Source organism: Triticum urartu, chromosome 7A (genome assembly GCF_056163025.1).
Source record: "Triticum urartu cultivar PI428250 chromosome 7A, HENAU_Tu73, whole genome shotgun sequence".
NCBI classification, from domain to species: Eukaryota; Viridiplantae; Streptophyta; class Magnoliopsida; order Poales; family Poaceae; genus Triticum; species Triticum urartu.
The window spans coordinates 293,617,815-293,639,627 of record NC_141879.1 but is presented as its reverse complement, the minus strand read 5'-3'; the positions used below and the strand labels follow the sequence as shown (position 1 = coordinate 293,639,627).

Sequence of the window (21,813 nt, the reverse complement as noted above, 5' to 3'; positions counted from 1 at the left end):
CGAGAGAGTTTAGGGCTTGGCGGCGACTCCGTATCGTAAAACACGATGAATTCTTCTCTCTGATTTTTTTCTCCCCGAAAGTGAATATATGGAGTTGGAGTTGAGGTCGGTGGAGAGTCAGGGGGCCCACGAGGCAGGGAGCGCGCCCAGGGGGTAGGCGCGCCCCCACCCTCGTGGACAGGGTGTGGGCCCCCTGACGTGGATCTTTCTTCCAGTATTTTTTATATATTCCAAAAATAATCTCTATTGATTTTCAGGTCATTCCGAGAACTTTTATTTCTGCACAAAAATAACACCATGGCAATTCTACTGAAAACAGCGTCAGACCGGGTTAGTTCCATTCAAATCATGCAAGTTAGAGTCCAAAACAAGGGCAAAGGTGTTTGAAAAAGTAGATAAGACGAAGACGTATGAACTCCCCCAAGCTTAAACCTTTGCTTGTCCTCAAGCAATTCAGTTGATAAACTGAAAGTGATAAACAAAAACTTTTACAAACTCTGTTTGCTCTTGTTGTTGTAAATATGTAAAGCCAGCATTCAAGTTTTCAGCAAAAATTATGAACTAACCATATTCACAATAACATTTAGGTCTCATGTTTACTCATATCAATGGCATAATCAACTAGCGAGCAATAATAATAAATCTTGGATGACAACTCTTTCTCAAAACAATCATAATATGATATAATAAGATGGTATCTCGCTAGCCCTTTCTGAGACCGCAAAACATAAATGCAGAGCACCTTTAAAGATCAAGGACTGACTAGACATTGTAATTCATGGTAAAAGAGATCTAGTCAAGTCATACTCAATGTAAACTAATAGTAATGGATGCAAATGACAGCGGTGCTCTCCAACTGGTGCTTTTTAATAAGAGGATGATGACTCAACATAAAAGTAAATGGATAGGCCCTTCGAAGAGGGAAGCAGGGATTTGTAGAGGTGCCAGAGCTTGGTTTTGAAATAGATATGAATAATATTTTGAGCGGTATACTTTCATTGTCAACATAACAACCGAGAGATCTCGATATCTTCCGTGCTACACACATTATAGGTGGTTCCCAAACAGAATGGTAAATTTTATACTCCCCCTCCACCAACAAGCATCAATCCATGGCTTGCTCGAAACAACGAGTGCCTTCAACTAACAAGAGTCCCGAGGGAGTTTTGTTTGCAGTTATTTTGATTTGATTTGCATAAAGCATGGGACTGGGCATCCCGGTGACCAGCCATTTTCTCGTGAATGAGGAGCGGAGTCCACTCCTCTTGAGAATAACCCGCCTAGCATGGAAGATACAGACATCCCTAATTGATACATGAGCTATTCGAGCATACAAAACAGAATGTTTATTTGAAGGTTTAGAGTTTGGCGCATACAAATTTACTTGAAACGGCAGGTAGATACATAGCGGACTCATATGGAACAACTTTGGGGTTTATGGAGTTAGGTGCCCAAGCAGTATTCCCGCTTAGTACAAGTGAAGGCTAGAAAAAAGACTGGGAAGCGACCAGCTAGAGAGCGACAATAGTCATGAACATGCATTAAAATTAATCAACACTGAATGCAAGCATGAGTAGGATATAATGCACCATGAACATAAATATCGTAGAGGCTATGTTGATTTTGTTTCAACTACATGCGTGAACATGTGCCAAGTCAAGCCACTCGAATCGTTCAAAAGAGGATACCACCCTATCATACCACATCACAACCATTTTAATAGCATGTTGGCACGCAAGGTAAACCATTATAAACTCCTAGCTAATTAAGCATGTCATAAGCAACTACAATCTCTAATTGTCATTGCAAACATATTTCTTTCATAATAGGCTGAATCAGGAACGACGAACTAATCATATTTACAATGACAATAGAGGTCGAGTTCATACCAGTTTTTCTCATCTCAATAAGTTCATCATATATCGTCATTATTGCCTTTCACTTGCACGGCCGAACGGTGTGGATAATAATAATAGTGCACGTGCATTGGACTAAGCTGGAATCTGCAAGCATTTAATTCAAGAGAGAAGACAAGGTAATATGGGATCTTTGTTAGATCAACAATAATACATATGAGAGCCACTCAACATTTTAATCATGGTCTTCTCCTCTCGACCCCCAAAGGAAAGAAAAGAAATAAAACTATTTACATGGGAAAGCTCCCAACAAGCAAAAGAAGAACGAGAAATCTTTTTGGGTTTTCTTTTTAATTATTACTACTACAGGCATGGAAAGTAAATTAACTAAAAGCTATAAATAATTTTTTTAGTTTTTTCTTAAGGTTTTTCAAACACACAAGAAGAAAGCGAGAAAATGAAAAATAAACTAGCATGGATGATACAGTGAAAAAGTATGAGCACCGACAACTAGCATGAGTGTGTGAACATGAATGTAATGCTAGTGGGAAATACGTACTCCCCCAAGCTTAGGCTTTTGACCTAAGTTGGTCTATGCCCAAGGATGGCCTGGTGGATATCCGAAGTTGAAGCTGCGGTCGTACTGAGATGCATCAGCTATTGCTTGACGAGCTGCAGCTTAGAGGCGAGCTGCCTCTGTCCTCCTCTCGTATTCGGTCGCCTCTTCCCTGGTTATAACATGTCTCCCTTTTGCCTGAAATTCAAAGAAGGCAGGAGTAGGGAGAGCGACGTGATAGATGCATCGTCTATCAAAGATTAGTCGGCACTGGAGGAATTGATTGTTCCTCTCAACAAACTGATAATGAACCATGGCATTATAATCTAAATAAGCAGGTGGCAACTCAATATCATCTCCACGTATGAGTATCTCAAGAAAATCAGCTAAAGGGTTGCGTAAATTCCACTAAAGAAATCTCCATTAATTTTGTTATTATGCAACCTGTGTGCAACAATGGCCCTCAAGTTATATTATCTATCTCCTAATACAGCACTCTTGAGAACACTAAGATCTGGCACACACATGTGACATGCCTCATCCTTACCATTTATGCATCTACTTATAAAGAGAGCAAAATAATGTATAGCAGGAAAATAAATGCTCCCTATGGTAGCTTGCGTGATTTCCCTAGATTCCCCCACAGTTATACTAGAAAGAAAGTCTCTATATTCAGATTTGCAAGGTTCACTAGCATTAACTCACTATGGGAGTTTACAAGCAGTGTTAAAATCTTCTAAGTCCATGGTATAAGATTTTGTTGGGTTTCGTAGTAATTTCAAAAAAATTCCTACGCTCACGCAAGATCATAGTGATGCATAGCAACGAGAGGGGAGAGTATGATCTATGTACCTTATATATCGCAATGGAAGCGTTTGGTTGATGTAGTCGTATGTCTTCACGGCCCGACCGATCAAGCACCGAAACTACGGCACCTCCGAGTTCTAGCACACGTTCAGCTCGATGACGATCCCCGGACTCCGATCCAGCAAAGTGTCAGGGAAGAGTTCCGTCAGCACGACGGCGTGGTGACGATCTTGATGTACTACTGCAGCAGGGCTTCGCCTAAACTCCACTACAATATTATCGAGGACTATGGTGGAAGGGGGCACCGCACACGGCTAAGAATAAGATCACATGGATCAACTTGTGTGTCTCTGGGATGCCCCTGCCTCCGTATATAAAGGACTAAAGGGGGGGAGACGGCCGGCCAAGGAGGGCGCGCCAGGAGAGTCCTACTCCCTCTGGGAGTAGGATTCCCCCCCCCCAATCCTAGTTGGAATAGGATTCACGGAGGGGGGAAAAGAGAGAGAGGGGCCGGCCCCCTCTCCTTGTCCTATTCGGACCAAGGGAGGGGAGGGGCGCGCGACCCATGTAGGGCTGCCTCTTCTCTTTTCCACTAAGGCCCATCATGGCCCATTTAGCTCCCGGGGGGTTCCGGTAACCTCCCGGTACTCTGGTAAAATCCCGATTTCACTCGGAACACTTCCGATATCCAAACATAGGCTTCCAATATATCAATCTTTATGTCTCGACCATTTCGAGACTCCTCGTCATGTCCGTAATCACATCCGGGACTCCGAACAAACTTCGGTACATCAAAATGCATAAACTCATAATATAACTGTCATCGTAACCTTAAGCGTGCGGACCCTACGGGTTCGAGAACAATGTAGACATGACCGAGACATGTCTCCGGTCAATAACCAATAGCGGAACCTGGATGCTCATATTGGCTCCTACATATTCTACGAAGATCTTTATCGGTCAGACCGCATAACAACATACGTTGTTCCCTTTGTCATCGGTATGTTACTTGCCCGAGATTCGATCGTCGGTATTCCAATACCTAGTTCAATCTCGTTACCGGCAAGTCTCTTTACTCGTTCTGTAATACATCATCCCGCAACTAACTCATTAGTTGCAATGCTTGCAAGGCTTAAGTGATGTGCATTACCGAGAGGGCCCAGAGATACCTCTCCGACAATCGGAGTGACAAATCCTAATCTCGAAATACGCCAACCCAACATGTACCTTTGGAGACACCTGTAGAGCTTCTTTATAATCACCCAGTTACGTTGTGACGTTTGGTAGCACACAAAGTGTTCCTCTGGTAAACGGGAGTTGCATAATCTCATAGTCATAGGAACATGTATAAGTCATGAAGAAAGCAATAGCAACATACTAAACGATCGGATGCTAAGCTAGTGGAATGGGTCATGTCAATCAGATCATTCACTTAATGATGTGATCCCGTTAATCAAATAACAACTACTTGTTTATGGTTAGGAAACATAACCATCTTTGATTAACGAGCTAGTCAAGTAGAGGCATACTAGTGACACTTTGTTTGTCTATGTATTCACACATGTATTATGTTTCCGGTTAATACAATTCTAGCATGAATAATAAACATTTATCATGATATAAGGAAATAAATAATAACTTTATTATTGCCTCTAGGGCATATTTCCTTCAGATTTATCATAAAGATCAAACAGGACCGTTTGAGAATTGTGTGATGATGAAAATTCAAACCTTCTCACAAAGGAATCAGTAAGGTAGTGCTACTGACGGCACTTATCTGCCATGAAGCTCTCAAGATCGGCATTACGCACATATGCTTCAAATTCCTCCTTGATTCCTGCTTGGACCATGAAATCTTCTAACAGCCATTCACAAGGCTGCACTTGAGCGTTCCTCGGTGGTTCATCGTCCGACTCACGCATTGCGGGCCTGGGTCCTTGCTACCTTGAAGAACCACCTTGGTACATTTTCCTAAACATATTTCCTCCTCTGAAAAATTTCTGAAATTTTTAGTAATTTCAAAATAAAAGTGAACCAAACTCAACAAAATTGATAGCAACTACTCCCACAAATGCCTAGAGACTATATCATGCATTAGAACTACTTGGGACCATATAAATTTGACATGCAAGCTCAAGAATAGGGTTACCTAAGTAGCAAAAATTTGCAATGAATAAATCACTAGAACAAAAACTAATTGGACCATTGGAGGAGTCACATACCGAAGAACAATCCCCCAAAACAGTTTTGTGAATGGAGCTTTGAGCTAGGAGATCGAAAATGACAGCAAGATGAGCTAGAACTCGTGCTTGAGCTGGTTGGTGATTTTTTTGGGAGGAAGGAGTGTCTGGTGGCTGGAATAAGTGAAGGGGAGCCACCATGGGCCCACGAGGCAGGGGGCGCGCCCAAGGGGGCTAGGCGCGCCCTGGACCCTCGTGGCCAGGTGATTGCTCCCCCTGGTGTGTTCTCAGTGCCAGATATTCTCAAATATTCTAGAAAAAACATATTTAATTTTCAGGGCATTTGGAGAACTTTTATTTTTGGGGTATTTTTTATTGCATGTATAATTCAGAAAACAGACAGAAAATACTATTTTTGCTTTTATTTAATATAAATAACAGAAAGTAAAAAGAGGGTACAGAGAGTTGTGTTTTCTAAATTCATCCATCTCATGCTCATCAAAAGGAATCCATTAATAAGGTTGATCAGGTCTTGTTAACAAACTCATTTCGAATAATATGAAACCGGGGAATTTTTGAATAACACTAGGTTACCTCAACGGGGATATGCAAGTCCCCAACAATAAGAATATCATATTTCTTCTTGACAGTAGGAAGAGGAAATTCAAAACCTCCAATAGTGATTGTTGAAATTTTTCCAATAGAATTGATACTGTGGACATGAGGTTGTTCCTTCGAAAAGTGTACTGTATGCTCATTACCATTAACATGAAAAGTGACATTGCCTTTGGTGCAATCAATAACAACCCCTGCAGTATTCAGAAAGGGTCTTCCAAGAATAATAGACATACTAGTCCTCGGGAATATCAAGAATAACAAAAGTCCGTTAAAATAGTAATGTTTGCAACCACAATAGACACATCCTCACAAATACCGACAGGCATAGCAGTTGATTTGTTAGCCATTTGCAAAGATATTTCAGTAGGTGTCAACTTATTCAAATCAAGTCTACGATATAAAGAGAGAGGCATAACACTAACACCGGCCCCGAAATCATATAAAGCGATTTTAACATAGTTTCTTTTAATGGAGCATGGTATAGTTGGTACTCCGGAATCTCCTAGTTTCTTTGGTATTCCACCCTTAAAAGTATAATTAGCAAGCATTGTGGAAATTTCAGCTTCCGGAATCTTTCTTTTATTAGTAACTATATCTTTCATATATTTAGTATAAGGATTCATTTTAAGCATATCAGTCAAACGCATACGCAAAAAGATAGGTCTAATCATTTCAGCAAAGCGCTCAAAATCCTCATCATCCTTTTTTCTTGGATGGTTTAGAAGGAAAAGGCATGGGTTTCTGAACCCATGGTTCTCTTTCTTTACCGTGCTTCCTAACAACAAAGTCTCTCTTATCATAACATTGATTCTTTGATTGTGGGTTATCAAGATCAATAGTAGGTTCAATTTCCACATCATTATTATTGCTAGGTTGAGCATCAACATGAACATCATCATTAACATTATCACTAGGTTCATGTTCATTACCAGATTGTGTTTCAGCATCAGAAACAAAAATATCATTGGGATTCTCAAGTGTGTCAACAACAGGTTCACTAGAAGCATGCAAAGTCCTATCATTTTTCTTTTTCTTCCTCTTAGAAGGACTAGGTGCATCTATAGTAGTTCTCTGAAAATCTTGCTCAATTCTCTTAGGGTGGCCCTCAGGATACAAAGGCTCCTGAGTCATTTTACGACCTCTAGTACTAACTCCAACAACGTTATCAATCTTCTTACTATTTAATTCATTGAGCAAATCATTCTGAGCTTTAAGTACTTGTTCTACTTGAGTGGTAACCATAGAAGCATGTTTATTAATAAGTTTAAGTTCACCTTTAACACTAGCCATACAATCACTCAAGTGTTCAATCATATAAGCATTGCGTTTCAGTTGTCTACCAAAATAAGCATTAAAATCTTCTTGCTTAACCATAAAGTTATCAAATTCATCCAAATATCGGCTAGCAAACTTAGCAGGAGGGATTTCAACTTTATCATATCTATAGAGAGAGTTTACCTTTACTACCTGTGTCGGGTTATCAAGACCGTGTGTTTCTTCAACAGGTGATGAATTAAGACCGTGTATTTCTTCAACAGGAGGTAAATTCTTAACATCTTCAGCTGTTATACCTTTTTCTTCCATAGATTTCTTTGCCTCTTGCATATCTTCAGGACTGAGAAATAGAATACCCCTTTTCTTCGGAGTTGGCTTAGGAGTTGGTTCAGGAAGTGTCCAATTATTTTCATTGGTCAACATATTATTCAATAGCAATTCAGCTTGATCAACTGTTCTTTCCCTGAAAACACAACCAACACAACTATCCAGGTAATCTCTGAAAGCATCGGTTAGTCCATTATAAAAGATATCAAGTATTTCATTTTTCTTGAGGGGATGATCAGACAAAGCATTGAGTAATCGGAGAAGCCTCCCCCAAGCTCGTGGGAGACGCTCTTCTTCAATTTGCACAAAATTATATATTTCCCTTAAAGCAGCTTGTTTCTTATGAGCGGGGAAATATTTAACAGAGAAGTAGTAAATCATATCCTGGGGACTACGCACACAACCAGGATCAAGAGAATTAAACCATATCTTAGCATCACCCTTTAATGAGAACGGAATAATTTAAGGATATAATAGTAGCGAGTTTTCTCATCATTAGTGAACATGGTAGCTATATCATTTAATTTATTAAGATGTGCCACAACAGTTTTAGATTCATAGCCATAGAAAGGATCAGATTCAACCAAAGTAATTATATCTGGATCAACTGAGAAATCATAATCCTTATCAGTAATAAAGATAGGTGAAGTAGCATAAGCAGGATCATATTTCATTCTAGCATTCAGAGATTTTTCTTTCAGCTTAGCTAATAGTTTCTTAAGATCACTTCTATCATTGCAGGTAAGAAAGTCTAGCAGTTTCTTCATCCATAACATAACCCTCAGGCACAACAGACAATTCATATCTAGGGGGAGAATCTTCATCATCACTTTCATCAATATTATCAGTTTCAATAATTTCATTCTCTCTAACCCTAGCAACTTGTTCATCAAGAAATTCACGAAGTGGCACAGTGGTATCAAGCATAGAAGTAGTTTCATCATAAGTATCATGCAAAGCAGAAGTGGCATCATCAATAACATGCGACATATCAGAATTAATAGCAGAAGAAGGTTTAGGTGTCGCAAGCTTACTCAAAATAGAAGGTGAATCAAGTGCAGAGCTAGATGGCAGTTCCTTACCTCCCCTCGTAGTTGAGGGAAAAATCTTGGTTCTTTGATCTTTCAAGTTCTTCATAATGATAAGCAGATATAAATCCCAAGTGACTCAAAGAATAGAGCTATGCTCCCCGGCAATGGCGCCAGAAAATGGTCTTGATAACCCACAAGTATAGGGGATCGTAACAGTTTTTGAGGATAGAGTATTCAACCCAAATTTATTGATTCGACACAAGGGGAGCGAAAGAATATTCTCAAGTATTTGCAGCTGAGTTGTCAATTCAACCACACCTGGAAACTTAATATCTGCAGCAAGGTATTTAGTAGCAAAGTAATATGATAGTAATGGTAACGGTAGCAAAAGTAATATTTTTGGTTTTATAGTGATTGTAACAGTAGTAATGGAAAAGTAAATAAGCGAAGAACAATATATGAAAAGCTCGTAGGCATTGGATTGGTGATGGAGAATTATGTCAGATGCGATCGATCATGTAACAATCATAATATAGGGTGACATTGAAGAACTAGCTCAAGTTCATCAATGTAATGTATTCATGTATTTCGAATATATTCATACGTGCTTATGGAAAATAACTTGCATGACATATTTTGTCCTACCCTCCCGTGGCAGCGGGGTCCTATTGGAAACTAAGGGATATTAAGGCCTCCTTTTAGTAGAGTACCGGACCAAAGCATTAACACATAGTGAATACATGAACTCCTCAAACTACGGTCATCAACGGTAAGTGTTTCGATTATTGTCACTTCAGGGTTAACGGATCATAACACATAATAGGTGACTATAGACTTGCAAGATAGGATTAAGAACTCTCATATATTAATGAAAACATAATAGGTTCAGATCTGAAATCATGGCACTTGGGCCCTATTGACAAGCATTAAGCATAGGAAAGTCATAGCAACATCAATCTTAGAACATAGTGGATACTAGGGATCAAACCCTAACAAAACTAACTCGATTACATGATAAATCTCATCCAACCCATCACCGTCCAGCAAGCCTACGATGAAATTACTCACGCACGGTGGTGAGCATCATGAAATTGGTGATGGAGGAAGGTTGATGATGACAATGGCGATGGATTCCCCTTTGCGGAGCCCCGAACGGACTCCAAATCAGCCCTCCCGAGAAAGTTTAGGACTTGGCGGCGGCTCCGTATTGTAAAACGCGATGAATCCTTCTCTCTGATTTTTTCTCCCCGAAAGTGAATATATGGAGTTGGAGTTGAGGTCGGTGGAGCGTCAGGGGGCCCACGAGGCAGGGGGTGCGCCCAAGGGGGTAGGCGCGCCCCCTACCCTCATGGACAGGGTGTGGGCCCCCTGACGTGGATCTTTCTTCCAGTATTTTTTATATATTCCAAAAATAATCTCCGTTGATTTTCAGGTCATTCCGAAAACTTTTATTTCTGCACAAAAATAACACCTTGGCAATTTTGCTGAAAACATTGTCAGTCCGGGTTAATTCCATTCAAATCATGCAAGTTAGAGTCCAAAATAAGAGCAAAATTGTTTGGAAAAATAAATACGACGGAGACGTATCACACACTCCTTCAACTTGTATATGGAGGGGCGGGGCACCCCAAGAGGGAGAAATTTTCCTAGACGTCTCAATAGACAAGTCTTAGACAACATCAAAATAAATGCTGTCGAGATAGAGGTAACAAAACCTCGCCCCTGTAACCGAGATCGTTATCATCATCAATATGAATCAAGCAGGATGTAGGCTTTTACCTCTACCGAGAGGGGCCGAACCTGGGTAAAAACATCGCGTCTCTTGTCCCACTCAACCCCTCTCAAACTACCACATAGATGCGTTGGCCTCACGACTAAGTCCTCACACTAAGGACATACGCCGTGACAAATCCACGACAATTTATAATATACCCCTAGATGAAGGCAGTATCCATATAGGGCAAAAATGTAAATGTCTTCTTCTTTTTTGAGGGGCAGGAAGAATGCAAATGTCGGCCCTAATGGGCTCAGCATAACTACGGCCCACCGGCCCACTTGATCTCAACTACTACTACCGAGAATGCGCATAGCAAATCCCCCAAAGAAAAGGAACCCGCATCGACGAATTAATAAGCACGGCTCCGTTGCTTCACGAACTCTCCTCTTTCTTTTTCCTCCACCTCTATCGCTCCTCCTTCCCCCGGACTCCACCTCAACCCCCTCTCCGTCGCGTCGCCGCGGAGCCCTAGGACGGCGCCGCCGCGCTACCGCCATGGCGCAGCCGTCGCAGGAGGCGATCGAAACTTTCATCAGCATCACCGGCGCCGACGAGGCTGTCGCTGCCCGCAAGCTCGAGGTGAACCGACCTGCTCCTCCTCACAACTTCGTCTGTACTGTCTATTGTCCCTTCCCTTTCCCCGTGAAAAAAATCTGTGCCAGGGGCTACGTTCGTGTGGATTTGGTGGCTTTCGGGTTGAGTTAGGGTTCGCTCTCTCCCTGCTCGTGTGGGTCAGATGGCGATGCGGTGGGATGGCGGCTGGGCGGTTTGTGTGTGTGTGACTCAGCATCAGCGTATGATCAGTATGCAGAGTCGTGCTGTAGGGTGCTTAGGGTTGATGATAATTCTCCAATTGTGGGGTTTCTGGAGTGTAATGCCTGTGTTCTCCGATTGCTGCATACACTTACCTTATGTTTTATGTTTGTGCTTTAAGTAACACGGAATCATCAATGGATTAGAGTTGGGGGTGTCTTCGATCTGATAAATGATATGGCTGTAAATTGAGTTGATTTGTGCAGTGGGGAGGACTGAATTTTATGGAATCTGTCCAGATGTTTGCGCCATGAACCGTAGGGAGGAGCACGGTAGTAGTTAGTTGTATTTGCACTTTTGGAGTAGGGGCAAGAGGGAAAACATTTTTTTTTTGAAACATGTTTGTCGTCTCTGGATGTGCCAAGAGTCTATGTTAACTGAATGGCTGAAGTTTTGCAGATCTGCTTTTTCAGGAGATTTATTTCGACCGAGTATTTGATGAACAGATACACTATTAGTGTTTGAATTATTGTGCATTTCACTTCCTTATATTTGTTCATCTAATACTGCTGTAAAAACATAGCAATTTGGATTTTAAACAAGTAAAATATTAGTACATTGAATTTCAGTTTAAACCTTACTCAGTATCACTCGATGTGCTGTGCTGCACCTTATAGGCTAGGATACACTACAAATTTTAACTTGTTAAACAGTAAGGTTGAGGTGATAATGTATTCATGCTATCCTTGATCAATCTGGACTACAGCTATTGTTTTCGTCATGTTTTACACCTTGCTTATCTATTAGATTTAGACATAGTGATTCTTGCAATATGTGTATTACTAGCTTTCTGGGCTCATATATATGATAATGGCTGGCCAATGAAATGTACATAGGAGCATAGCGGTGACCTAAATGAAGCGGTGAATGCATACTTCAATGAAGGAGATAGATCCACGTAAGTATTTTGCTCTCTCATCTGTTCTCTTTCTGGTATGCGTTTAGTGTCCTAACACCCACGGAATTTCCTTTACAAAATGTAACCAAGCTGTATGATTTTCAGCACCAGAATCAATCAGAATCCTATACCTGACAGTCATGATGATATTATGGATCTGGACGAACCATTTGATCCTATGTTTAGCCGATCTATGGGCAACCCTTTTGGTATTTTGGACCCAAGTTTTGTTGAGAGAGCCGCTGCTGGTTTCTTTGGTCAGGGACCTCAGGTTACACATCCCAGGGATGTGCGGCAGATACCTATTGAAGTTAAAGACACTGATGATCCTCAAATTGGAAGTTCTGGTCAGGGTCCTGTTATTGAAGATGTTACTGGACGTGAGTCTTCATATGGTCTGGAGGTTCATGGGACTGTTGTCATTGATGAGGATGATGATGACTTGCCATCTACCCATGCTCCTGTTATCCCAAGAAATACTCCAAGCACATACAATTCTGCACCAAGTGCTCCTCCATTGGTGGATGTTAGTGACTATAACAATGACATAGAAGAGGAGATGATCCGTGCAGCAATTGAAGCATCAAAAAGGGATGCGGAAGGACTTACAAATGTAAGCTTCGACTTATTGGATATCTTCCTCTTTTAATAATGTAGGTTTTACACTTTAGTTTGAACAAGTCTGCTGTGTTTAGGCTTTAAATAGTGGTGCATGTGAGAATGTATCACTGGTCAGAGATAATGATCTAGCACGAGCAGTTTCTCTTTCCTTGGAGGCAGTTCTCCAAGATTTTGAGCTCTTGTTTTGTGCATGTATATTTACTATTTTTTTTATCAATCAGGTAGCAGAGCGAGAGAGAGTTCTACTTCAAGAGGGAATGCATGCGGTTGATAATTCTTCTGATTTATCTGATAAGGAGGACATTGAAGGAGCAAGTGAGGCAGTTGAAAGGTGACTATCAAATATTGTCCATTGTCTAACTTTATTCCATTAATTGTAGATCAATAATTTGCTCGGTTTCTCAGAAATGTTTCATCACTTGCTCAATTTCCATTGTTCCATCAGTCTGCAGTTTCAAAAGCATTGTGTTTGTGCTATTTTAACACAAGTTTGACTAGCTGAGCATGCACATTGTGTGTCCTATCGTAATAGCCTCGAACTAACCTTTCTGTATCTAGTGATAACTAATTCCTTGTATTGTCCTTTCTTGTTGTAGGCAAGTACTAACCACAGGGCAAGCTGGAACTTCTAGGCAATTGGTTGATGAAGAGAACTTCCAAGACGATATTGAAGATGTTGACGAAGAACCTTTAGTTAGACAACGTTCTAGGCGTGTTCTATCTGGAACTGCCGGGCCAACAGAAGCAGTGCAAAGGGCTGACAGTCCTCCCTCGGGCCCTCATTCTCATGGTACTGAAAATGCTCACCAGCATAATGGAGCTTTCCCCTCAGAGGTATTCTAATCACCTCATGCCTCTAGGAGGCTTCTGTTTTGGTGCACTACAGTTTCTCCACAACTCACGGTTCTGTTTTTTTTTTCTGTCAAGTGGGGAGGCATTTCTTCTGAAGAGCACGATGAAGCTGTTATGCTTGAGGCTGCTATGTTTGGTGGGATTCCTGAACACACAGAATATCCATTTCCCCTCCCATCTCATGGAATCTCAACTGGCTATCCCCGAGTAGCACATCCTCCATCACCAACATTAACTGCACAGAGGTTGTTAAGGGAGCAGCAGGTATGGAGCTGTATTTATCTGCTAGGGAATGGATTGACTATTGCACCTAACACATGATATTTAAATTACAGGATGATGAGTATCTTGCAGCCCTCCAAGCTGATAGAGAAAAAGAGTTGAAGGCTGTGGAGGATGCTGAGCTCCGTAGATTAGAAGAAGTTGCTGCAAGAGAAGCTGCTATTGAAATGGAAAAGCAAAAGAACGAGGAAAAGCTGAGAAAACAACTTGAGGAAGAGGTACTTCAGTTGGTATTATCTATGAAGTTCTTTGGGAAAAGTTCTGGAATTCACTCCTCTATTAGTATTTCTCATGTTTGCTACATATATACCTCTATATACACTATACAGTAGTGTCATGGGCCTAGCTTAACACACACATCCCGATGCTAACAGTATAAGAGGCCACGTAATATTCTGGGATGTCTTGTGTATGGATTACGCTTGGATGCTGTACTGGTTAGGGTTTGCTTATCAGGATGATTTATTAAATCACTGCGGATGTGGCAAACTGTCAATTAATGAGTATTAATTTTGAACAAGAGTGGAATGAATGCCAGTTTGTAAGATATGCCTGAGATTGTTGAACTTCGTAGTATGTTCCTTTATTTAATTCTTACCAGGGTATACTTTTGAACTTAGTTATGCTTAACTAGAAGCAGCTTAATACAAGAGATGTCTCTTGGAAGCATTAGAATCAAAGTTGTGTAGGGTCATTGCTATTTCTTGCTGTGACTATCCCCATCGTCAAATAAATGATAAGAAGCATGTAATATTTCTTCTTCAGACTCTGTTAAAGCTTGATTAGTCTATTATTCTCGATGAACGTGTTATATTTGGCACTGCGACACATTTATTATGCATTTGTTTCACATCATGAAAATAGGAGTTGGAGTCCATGCTTGCAGCCAAGCGAACATCATTACCAAAGGAGCCACTGCCAAATGCTGAAGGAGCCGTCACAGTTGTAGTTCGCATGCCTGATGGTAGTCGCCAGGGAAGGCGCTTTTTGAAATCTGACCAGCTCCAGGTAGGCTGCTTTTAGTTGCCAGTTCTATTATGGAATCATTCATTATAAATTTATACCTGCTTCCAACTTTCTGGGATTTTATTGCAGGCCCTTTTTGATTTCATTGACATCAGCAAGACATTCAAGCCTGGAACCTATAGACTGGTAATTATACCATTTTTCTTCTATTTGAAGAAGTTATGTTCACAAAAGAAGTTCTATTGAGAAAGATCAATTCAGCTTCCACTAACGTGGTATAGTGGATCATGGTCATATACCAACAGTGCTTGGTTGCCCATGCTGTAACAGTGGAAACTATATCATGTTTCCACAGTTCAGTTTTTCGTCATCAACATCTATGTATTAGTGCTGCTATATCAATATATGCCACTGAATAATGCTTGAATTCCCATATTGATCCATTCCAAATGGACTATGTAGCTTTAGTAGTTAAGTTCAGATAGTTGACGGCAGCATTCAGTACAGTAACCTGTATGATGATTGACCGCATAGAATGTGCGACTCAGAACCATTTCTGCTATATGTGGCATGCTTATTTTCATTTTTAGATCACAATGATTTTCGGGCATGCTTATAGTGATTACCAGAAATACATTTTAGCTAATCATTCACTTCTGTTGTTTGGTATGTGGAATTTGGGATGATGTTTCAAAACTCTATGGAAGGAGCACGCCAGAATATCTTCTTGTTTTATACTGATATAGTATTCTGATTATTATATCAATACTAATGCAAATCTGTGATTTGCAGGTGAGATCTTACCCCAGGCGTGCATTCACCGACGAGGAGTGTCAGATGTCGTTGAGTGATGTGGGTCTCACCAGCAAACAGGAGGCCTTGTTTCTAGAACAAATTTCAGGATAGTGTGAAGGATTTAGTAATGGATGGCATCCAACTGGGGATTCATATTTTTTACTTCTATCTGTCATATGTTGATGAAAAGTTAGCAAGGTTTCTCGTGAACCTCCGCGTCGCGAAAGGTCTCATTATCCTCTTTTGTTTTATGATCCGATGTTAGTAAGTTCCATTGTGTACTCGGTGCCGCAATCCCACTTTAGGCATGCAGTCAGGATGTATATACAGTGCTCTTTTGTTATCTAAACTAATGGATTGCATGCTAAGTTTTTTGAGTTTGCAGACATCATACTAAGGTTCTTTGTGAGATATCCCAATTGGCGTTCATATTATGGACTCATGGTCACCTCGGTGACCTGGCCCTCCCAACCTTATGCAGTCGCCACCTTGCATCAGCAATTTAGGAGTAGTATTTTTCTTTTACCGAATTCAGTAGTATTGATATTTCTACGCGGCATTGAGTGTTTATTTCTACGTGGCCATGTGGATTTACTATGATGAAATTTACCTTCCAGCTCCATCGAGTTTGAATGAAAAACAAAGTGCAGAGGTTAAAGTGAGAGGCCGTGCCTCAAATCGTCCATTTTATTAACGTGTCGAGATCGACAGCAGCAGCAGGACACGACAGACTGGACAAACGAAAACTAAGACGGCGGCGAAGAGGCAGACATGCCGCAACAACGGCAGAAATGACCACCTTCATTATTAGTTACTCTGTGACTCGCATCGTTTCTTCGTTCCGCCTCAAGCCGCTGCCGTTCATGCACAAGGAAAAAGGAGACAGAATCAAGCTTAGAAAACTTTGGACGCATAAACAAAGCAGTGGTAGTTATTTTATTTTGAAGAAGGAATGATGCATGGAGGGTTGTGTTGGCTTACAGCAGTTGACTTGTCCGATGTTGCAGCGGGAGGGGAGGCTGTTGATGATGCCCATGGTGCTGCACGCGCAGTCGCGCGAGATGGAGCTCAGCGCGCTGCAGCAGTCGGCGCTGGGGTCGGCCGCGCCGGGCACCAGGTACGCGCGGCACGCCAGCAGCCGGTTCAGCTGCGGCACGCACCTCCCCGGCGGCTGTGCCTCCGCCGCCGGCCCGAGGCCGCCGACCACCAGGAGAACGAGGGACACGGCCAGGAGCGCGCGCGGGAAGGTGCTCGGCGCCATCGTACGTCGGTGGACTGTTTTTGTTCTCTCAAACGCTAGCGTGGCTCGTTGAGCTTGTGCTGGCTGGCTGTTGCAGTGCACGACGACGCGCTGTGGTATTTATAAGGAGTTTGAGGAGAAGGAGGGGCGGCGAGCTTTGCATGGCTCACCTAGAGCTAGTAGAACGTAGAAGGCGATGACGCACCGTGCACGGAGCGAGCGGTGGAGCAGCCGTTCGAGCAGTTGCAGGTTTTGTGTGAGCTACCGAACGAGCGTCACGCGCCTGGGCGCATCACGCTCTTGAGATCTTCGCTTCTTTTCCGGTGCCGGCTTGTCCTAGGAGAGGAGCTTGCGACGCACGGCCTGCTCGATCTGTGTCTGTGCGCGGCTGCCAGGCAATGCCGGTGCCGGCATCTCTTGCCAGCGGAGTATCTGGAAGAAGTTTTTTTTATTTGCGAAATATGCCCACTCAGAAGAAGTTGTAGTTGCAGTCTTGAAAAATGTTCATCACGTAGTAAAAAAAATGTACATCGCTTATTTGAAAAATGGTCATGATGTATTTGAAAAATATCACGGCGTATTTGAAAAAAAATTGTCGGGTATTAGGAAAAGATGTTAATCGCAGATTGGAAAAGTGTTCACCACGTCTTCGAAAATTGTTCGTCGGGTACTAGAATAATGTTTGCCTAATATTTACAAAACTGTCCATTACATATATTACAAAAAGAATTCATCGCGCGAACCAACCTGTGGTTGGATAGTTAGATGGACAGTGGTATTCCTAGCCCGCTAGCGTTCAAGTCTTGGTGCTCGCAAAGATGATATGCCGCCTCAAGCTCTCGAATGTGCTCATAGGGATAGGATGCGTGTGTGTGCGTTCATAGAGGTGAGTGTATGTGATGGGGACATCACTACTACAATTACACCCACAATCCCTGCTGATACATATATTAGACCAATTATTAAAGCTCGCGCACGCCAACTAAATTATATTATCAGGTACTTTCATTTCTTGGTAACGATTCTAGTGTTTATAAGAATATAATGCTGCCTAAGTTAGATACTTTTGTTTTGCTTACAAATGAAGAACCCAATATGGACAAGAAGGATGAACACTGGAGCATGATCAAGCATGGAGATGATGGCGCGCGCAAAGGGAACAAGAACATAGTTTCTGGTAAAGTTTTCAGCATTTTGGAGCCACCATGATGACATCCAAGGACATGGACAAAATATACAAAATGGTCTTTTATAAATTTTGTCCGTAGCTTAATATAGGTGTTGCGCTATCTTATTTTTGCGTTAGACTCATGTATTTTCGAAATGCAACTTCGTAGGTTATTTTTAGAGTCCATACTGTAGGGGGAATGACTGAGGAGGTGTTTTAGTATGACCTTGCCAAAGGTGGATGAAATCCCCTCTCTTTTCCTCTATAAATACAACCCTTAAGACAACATTTAGACTTGAGTTTTGTTTAGATTAAAAGTTCACCATAGCTGCAACTTCGCGTCCTTCGTTTGTGTTCTACGACCAGAGCAAGACATCACATAATCCCACTTCCATTAATAAAGATTTCCTCTTATATTCGCAATATTCAGATTGCAATTTCAATTTCTTACTTGTTCTTCATTTGCGTGCAGGAAATAGACCTCCGTGGTCAGGTTGATCGTGTTCTGGCGTGGTCAATAACCTCTCGGTGTTAGTTTAGAGATTGCTAAGGCGCTGCGTCCTCGCACGTTCGTAGTCGGATCGTCAAAGTCTACTTCACCGAAAACGATAGCCAACATCTCATCGAAAGATGGGACACCTTAGCCTCTATCAAGTGGTATCAAATTTCTAGATTGCTCGGTGAGATTCTACTAGTTTTCGTAGTCTAGATTGCATCTGTTCTTCATACCTTCACTTCACGAAAAAGGAAAAAAAATTCGGGTTAGTTCATCATATCCAAACCAATCTGAGCCTTTGCATAACCTTTTCAGTGTTTTTGTTTTGTTGAATTTGCAGCTGCATCGTCGTGTCGAGTTGCTGGTCTTAGTGTCTAGTCTCTTAGAGTTTCGAATTTTGTTCACATGCTGTCACGCCATCGCCGCACCATCGTCATCACCACTGCATATACCACCATCGTCATCACCGATGCCATATACCACCATCGCATATCCGCCGCCAATCCGAATCCATATACACCACCACATATTCGCCGCCATCACGCCAACCCGAGTCCACCTCCGTCACAGATTCGTCACCAGTCCGTGTTCCACCGCCCCTACATATATCCATCACCAGTCCGAGTTCCACCGAATTCATCTCCGCCATTAATCCTATTTCGAGTCCAGTATTTACCTCTCTCTAATTGATTACCAGATCACGTACTAGTACGAGTAGTGACCAATTCAGACTCCCCAACTTCCGTGCCACCCGTAGAAGAAAAATAGTTCCAGTTTAAAAAAAACTAAGTCTGGAAAATTCTGGCTAGGTACTTTTTAGATCATTTGTGGACTTTTTGATAAAAGAATTATTGCGGAGAAAAAAAGAGAGGCAAAAAAGTGAAAAAAAAGAAAGAAAAAGATTCAGAGTGTGCTTCTGCCTTGTTTACGTGTAGCGCCATAATTTTGTTAGTGTTCTAGGCCCGCGTCTCTAGCATGGTCTAGCCTAGGACCAGCACAGTACTGTCATTGAGCGTTTATTCAACTTTGCATCTCTGAGTTGATTATTGCTGACCCTTTTTGCTACCTGTTATAAGCCTCCCCAGCTCCACATATATCTATGTCATGCATATGGCACCACCTGAAAATCGCTCTATCCAAGGTTTGAGAGTTTTGACTACAATGGTTGCTGATCACTGCCTGCTGCTTGGTAAGAACTGGTAAGAATTTGGGATTCGCTTGAAGGATTTGTGACTCTCCTCCACACCACCACCACCACCACCACCACTTCCTAATAATTTGTAGGATCATATTCTTGTGTGTTTCTCTTGCTGCTAACCATTACAGGATCACAAGCCGACGAGACTGACTAGGAGAACATGACGAACAAGGCATTACATGATAAATTTCAGCAAATGTTGGGTGAACAGGTGCAAGACGTGATGAGTAGCTTTGGAAAGGCACCGGAGAGGATAGATGACATTGAGAAGACAATTGACACCAAGTTGGACGCCAAGTTCACTGAAGTGCTCGCGCGTCTACCACCACGTGCCGCACCGTTGCAACAACAACAACCACCTCCACATCGCGATCCAGTAGGACGAGCGAAGCATGTTCCTCTTGAGGAATGCCAACATTCTGGTGCTGCTGCTACTGCTGTTGATGGTTCTATGGCTCCTGCTGCTACTGTCGAGGAGGAGGGAAATTACGAGGGCGATTACGAGGATGAGGTTATGCAAAATCAGAACTATGTGCAACCACCAGCACCACCACTAGGTCGTCCACATACATATAATCGTAATGGTAGGGCTGCACCACCACCTCAGGTACGAGATCGTGATCATGTTCCAAAACTAAAATTGAATATTCCGCCATTTGAGGGTAGATACGTTCCTGATGTATATCTTACTCGGGATTTAGAAATGAACACTGTTTTACATGTTTACAATATCCCGAGGATATACCTGTTGCTGCTACTGTTTGTGCACTTGCTAGTTTTGCTTGTGTTTGGTGGTCTAAACATTATAGATTATATCATGATAATACCCCAACTACTTGGGCTGCTTTGAAAACTACTATGCTGTAACATCCCAAAATTCTAAATTTTGGAATGTTATAATAAATAGATAGATTTGATTGATTGTTTGATTGATTGTCTGAAAGTGAGTGAATTAGAAACTTCTTGAAAGTTAAATGAGAGGGAATAAAAGGACTTTCCCAAACTTTCTTATTTGCTTTCTGATCTCCGTGAATTCAAATACTTTTCATCACAAAACCCCGGAGAGAAGATGACATGACTTCTTCCATTTATTTAAATGAAATGGGGTGTTTGAAAATTTTTGAATTTCATTTGGGAAAATATTTCCAATTCTGAAACTTTATGCAACTCAATGATTTTCACGAGAGAAGATAAAATGACTTCTTCAAATTATAGGAAATATGAGTTGGGAGTTTCAAAAGAAATAAATTCAAAGTTCTTTTGGATTTATTTTTAATTTGGAGTTATTTGAGTTTTATTCAAATTATTTTTCTCCAAAAACAAAATACATGGAAAATGGGGTAACATGATTCCCTACAATAGAAAATTGGAGAAAAATTAATTTGAAATCATTTTGGTATTTTTAAAATGATTTTTATTGGATTTCATTAGAGCAGGAGCACTGTTTGAATTATTAGAATTTATGTGTATTTTATTTAGTGCTAGAAAAATGTCCATCTTGTTGGAAATCTTTTTCTGAAAATTTTGATATATTATATGCCTATATAATATTTTCATTTCTGTTTGTTTTTATTTGTTTTGTTTGTTTGGAAAAAAAGAAAATCTTTATATAAAAAAAAATTCCTCACTGACTGGGCCGGCCCAGCGCCCGAGCCAGGCCGCGGCCCAGCCCAGCTCGCCGTCGCCCCGTCCGCCTGGTCCCCGACGCGGGACGACTCCCGCCTCCGCAGATCCGCCGCCGCCGCAGTGCCTCGCCGCCGCGCCGCTCGCTGCTGCCGCACCACCCCGCCGCCCGCGTCGCCGTTGCCTGCCGTCGCCAGAGCTGCCTCGCTCGCCGGAGCCGCCGCCTCTCCTCGCCGTTGACCTCGCCGCCGTCGACAAAGAAAAACCGACGAAAAACCGCCGGTAAAACCGCCGAGCCGCCTCGGTTTATTTTGGTTTTCTTTGGTTTTTTCCCAAACGTTTTTTTATTATTAATGGACGTTCGCTCGTTTAGGATCGGGAGCGGACAGATTCGTTAGTTAGAGTTCGGCAGCGAACGTTTGTTGTTTAGTATT

At 41.7% G+C, this 21,813-nt stretch overlaps 2 protein-coding genes across 2 annotated transcripts; one reads left to right on the top strand and one right to left on the bottom strand.

Moving 5' to 3' along the window:
* The first annotated feature begins 10,730 nt into the window (after positions 1-10,730).
* Positions 10,731-16,042, top strand: SAY1 (Ubiquitin-like superfamily protein). Its single transcript, XM_048682978.2, has 10 exons — positions 10,731-11,006; positions 12,077-12,138; positions 12,244-12,751; positions 12,981-13,090; positions 13,356-13,593; positions 13,687-13,875; positions 13,947-14,111; positions 14,758-14,901; positions 14,989-15,045; positions 15,652-16,042. Exons 1-10 carry the CDS (start codon positions 10,731-10,733, stop codon positions 15,763-15,765), a joined length of 1,863 nt encoding a protein of 620 aa, XP_048538935.2. The 3' UTR covers positions 15,766-16,042.
* Positions 16,043-16,175: 133 nt separating this feature from the next.
* LOC125518016 (non-specific lipid-transfer protein C4-like) lies at positions 16,176-17,000 on the bottom strand. Its single transcript, XM_048682979.2, has 2 exons — positions 16,636-17,000; positions 16,176-16,508 (listed from the first exon to the last, which is right to left on the bottom strand). The coding sequence occupies exons 1-2, from the start codon at positions 16,913-16,915 to the stop codon at positions 16,501-16,503; spliced, it is 288 nt and encodes a 95-aa protein (XP_048538936.1). The 5' UTR covers positions 16,916-17,000; the 3' UTR covers positions 16,176-16,500.
* Between the last annotated feature and the right edge of the window lie 4,813 nt (positions 17,001-21,813).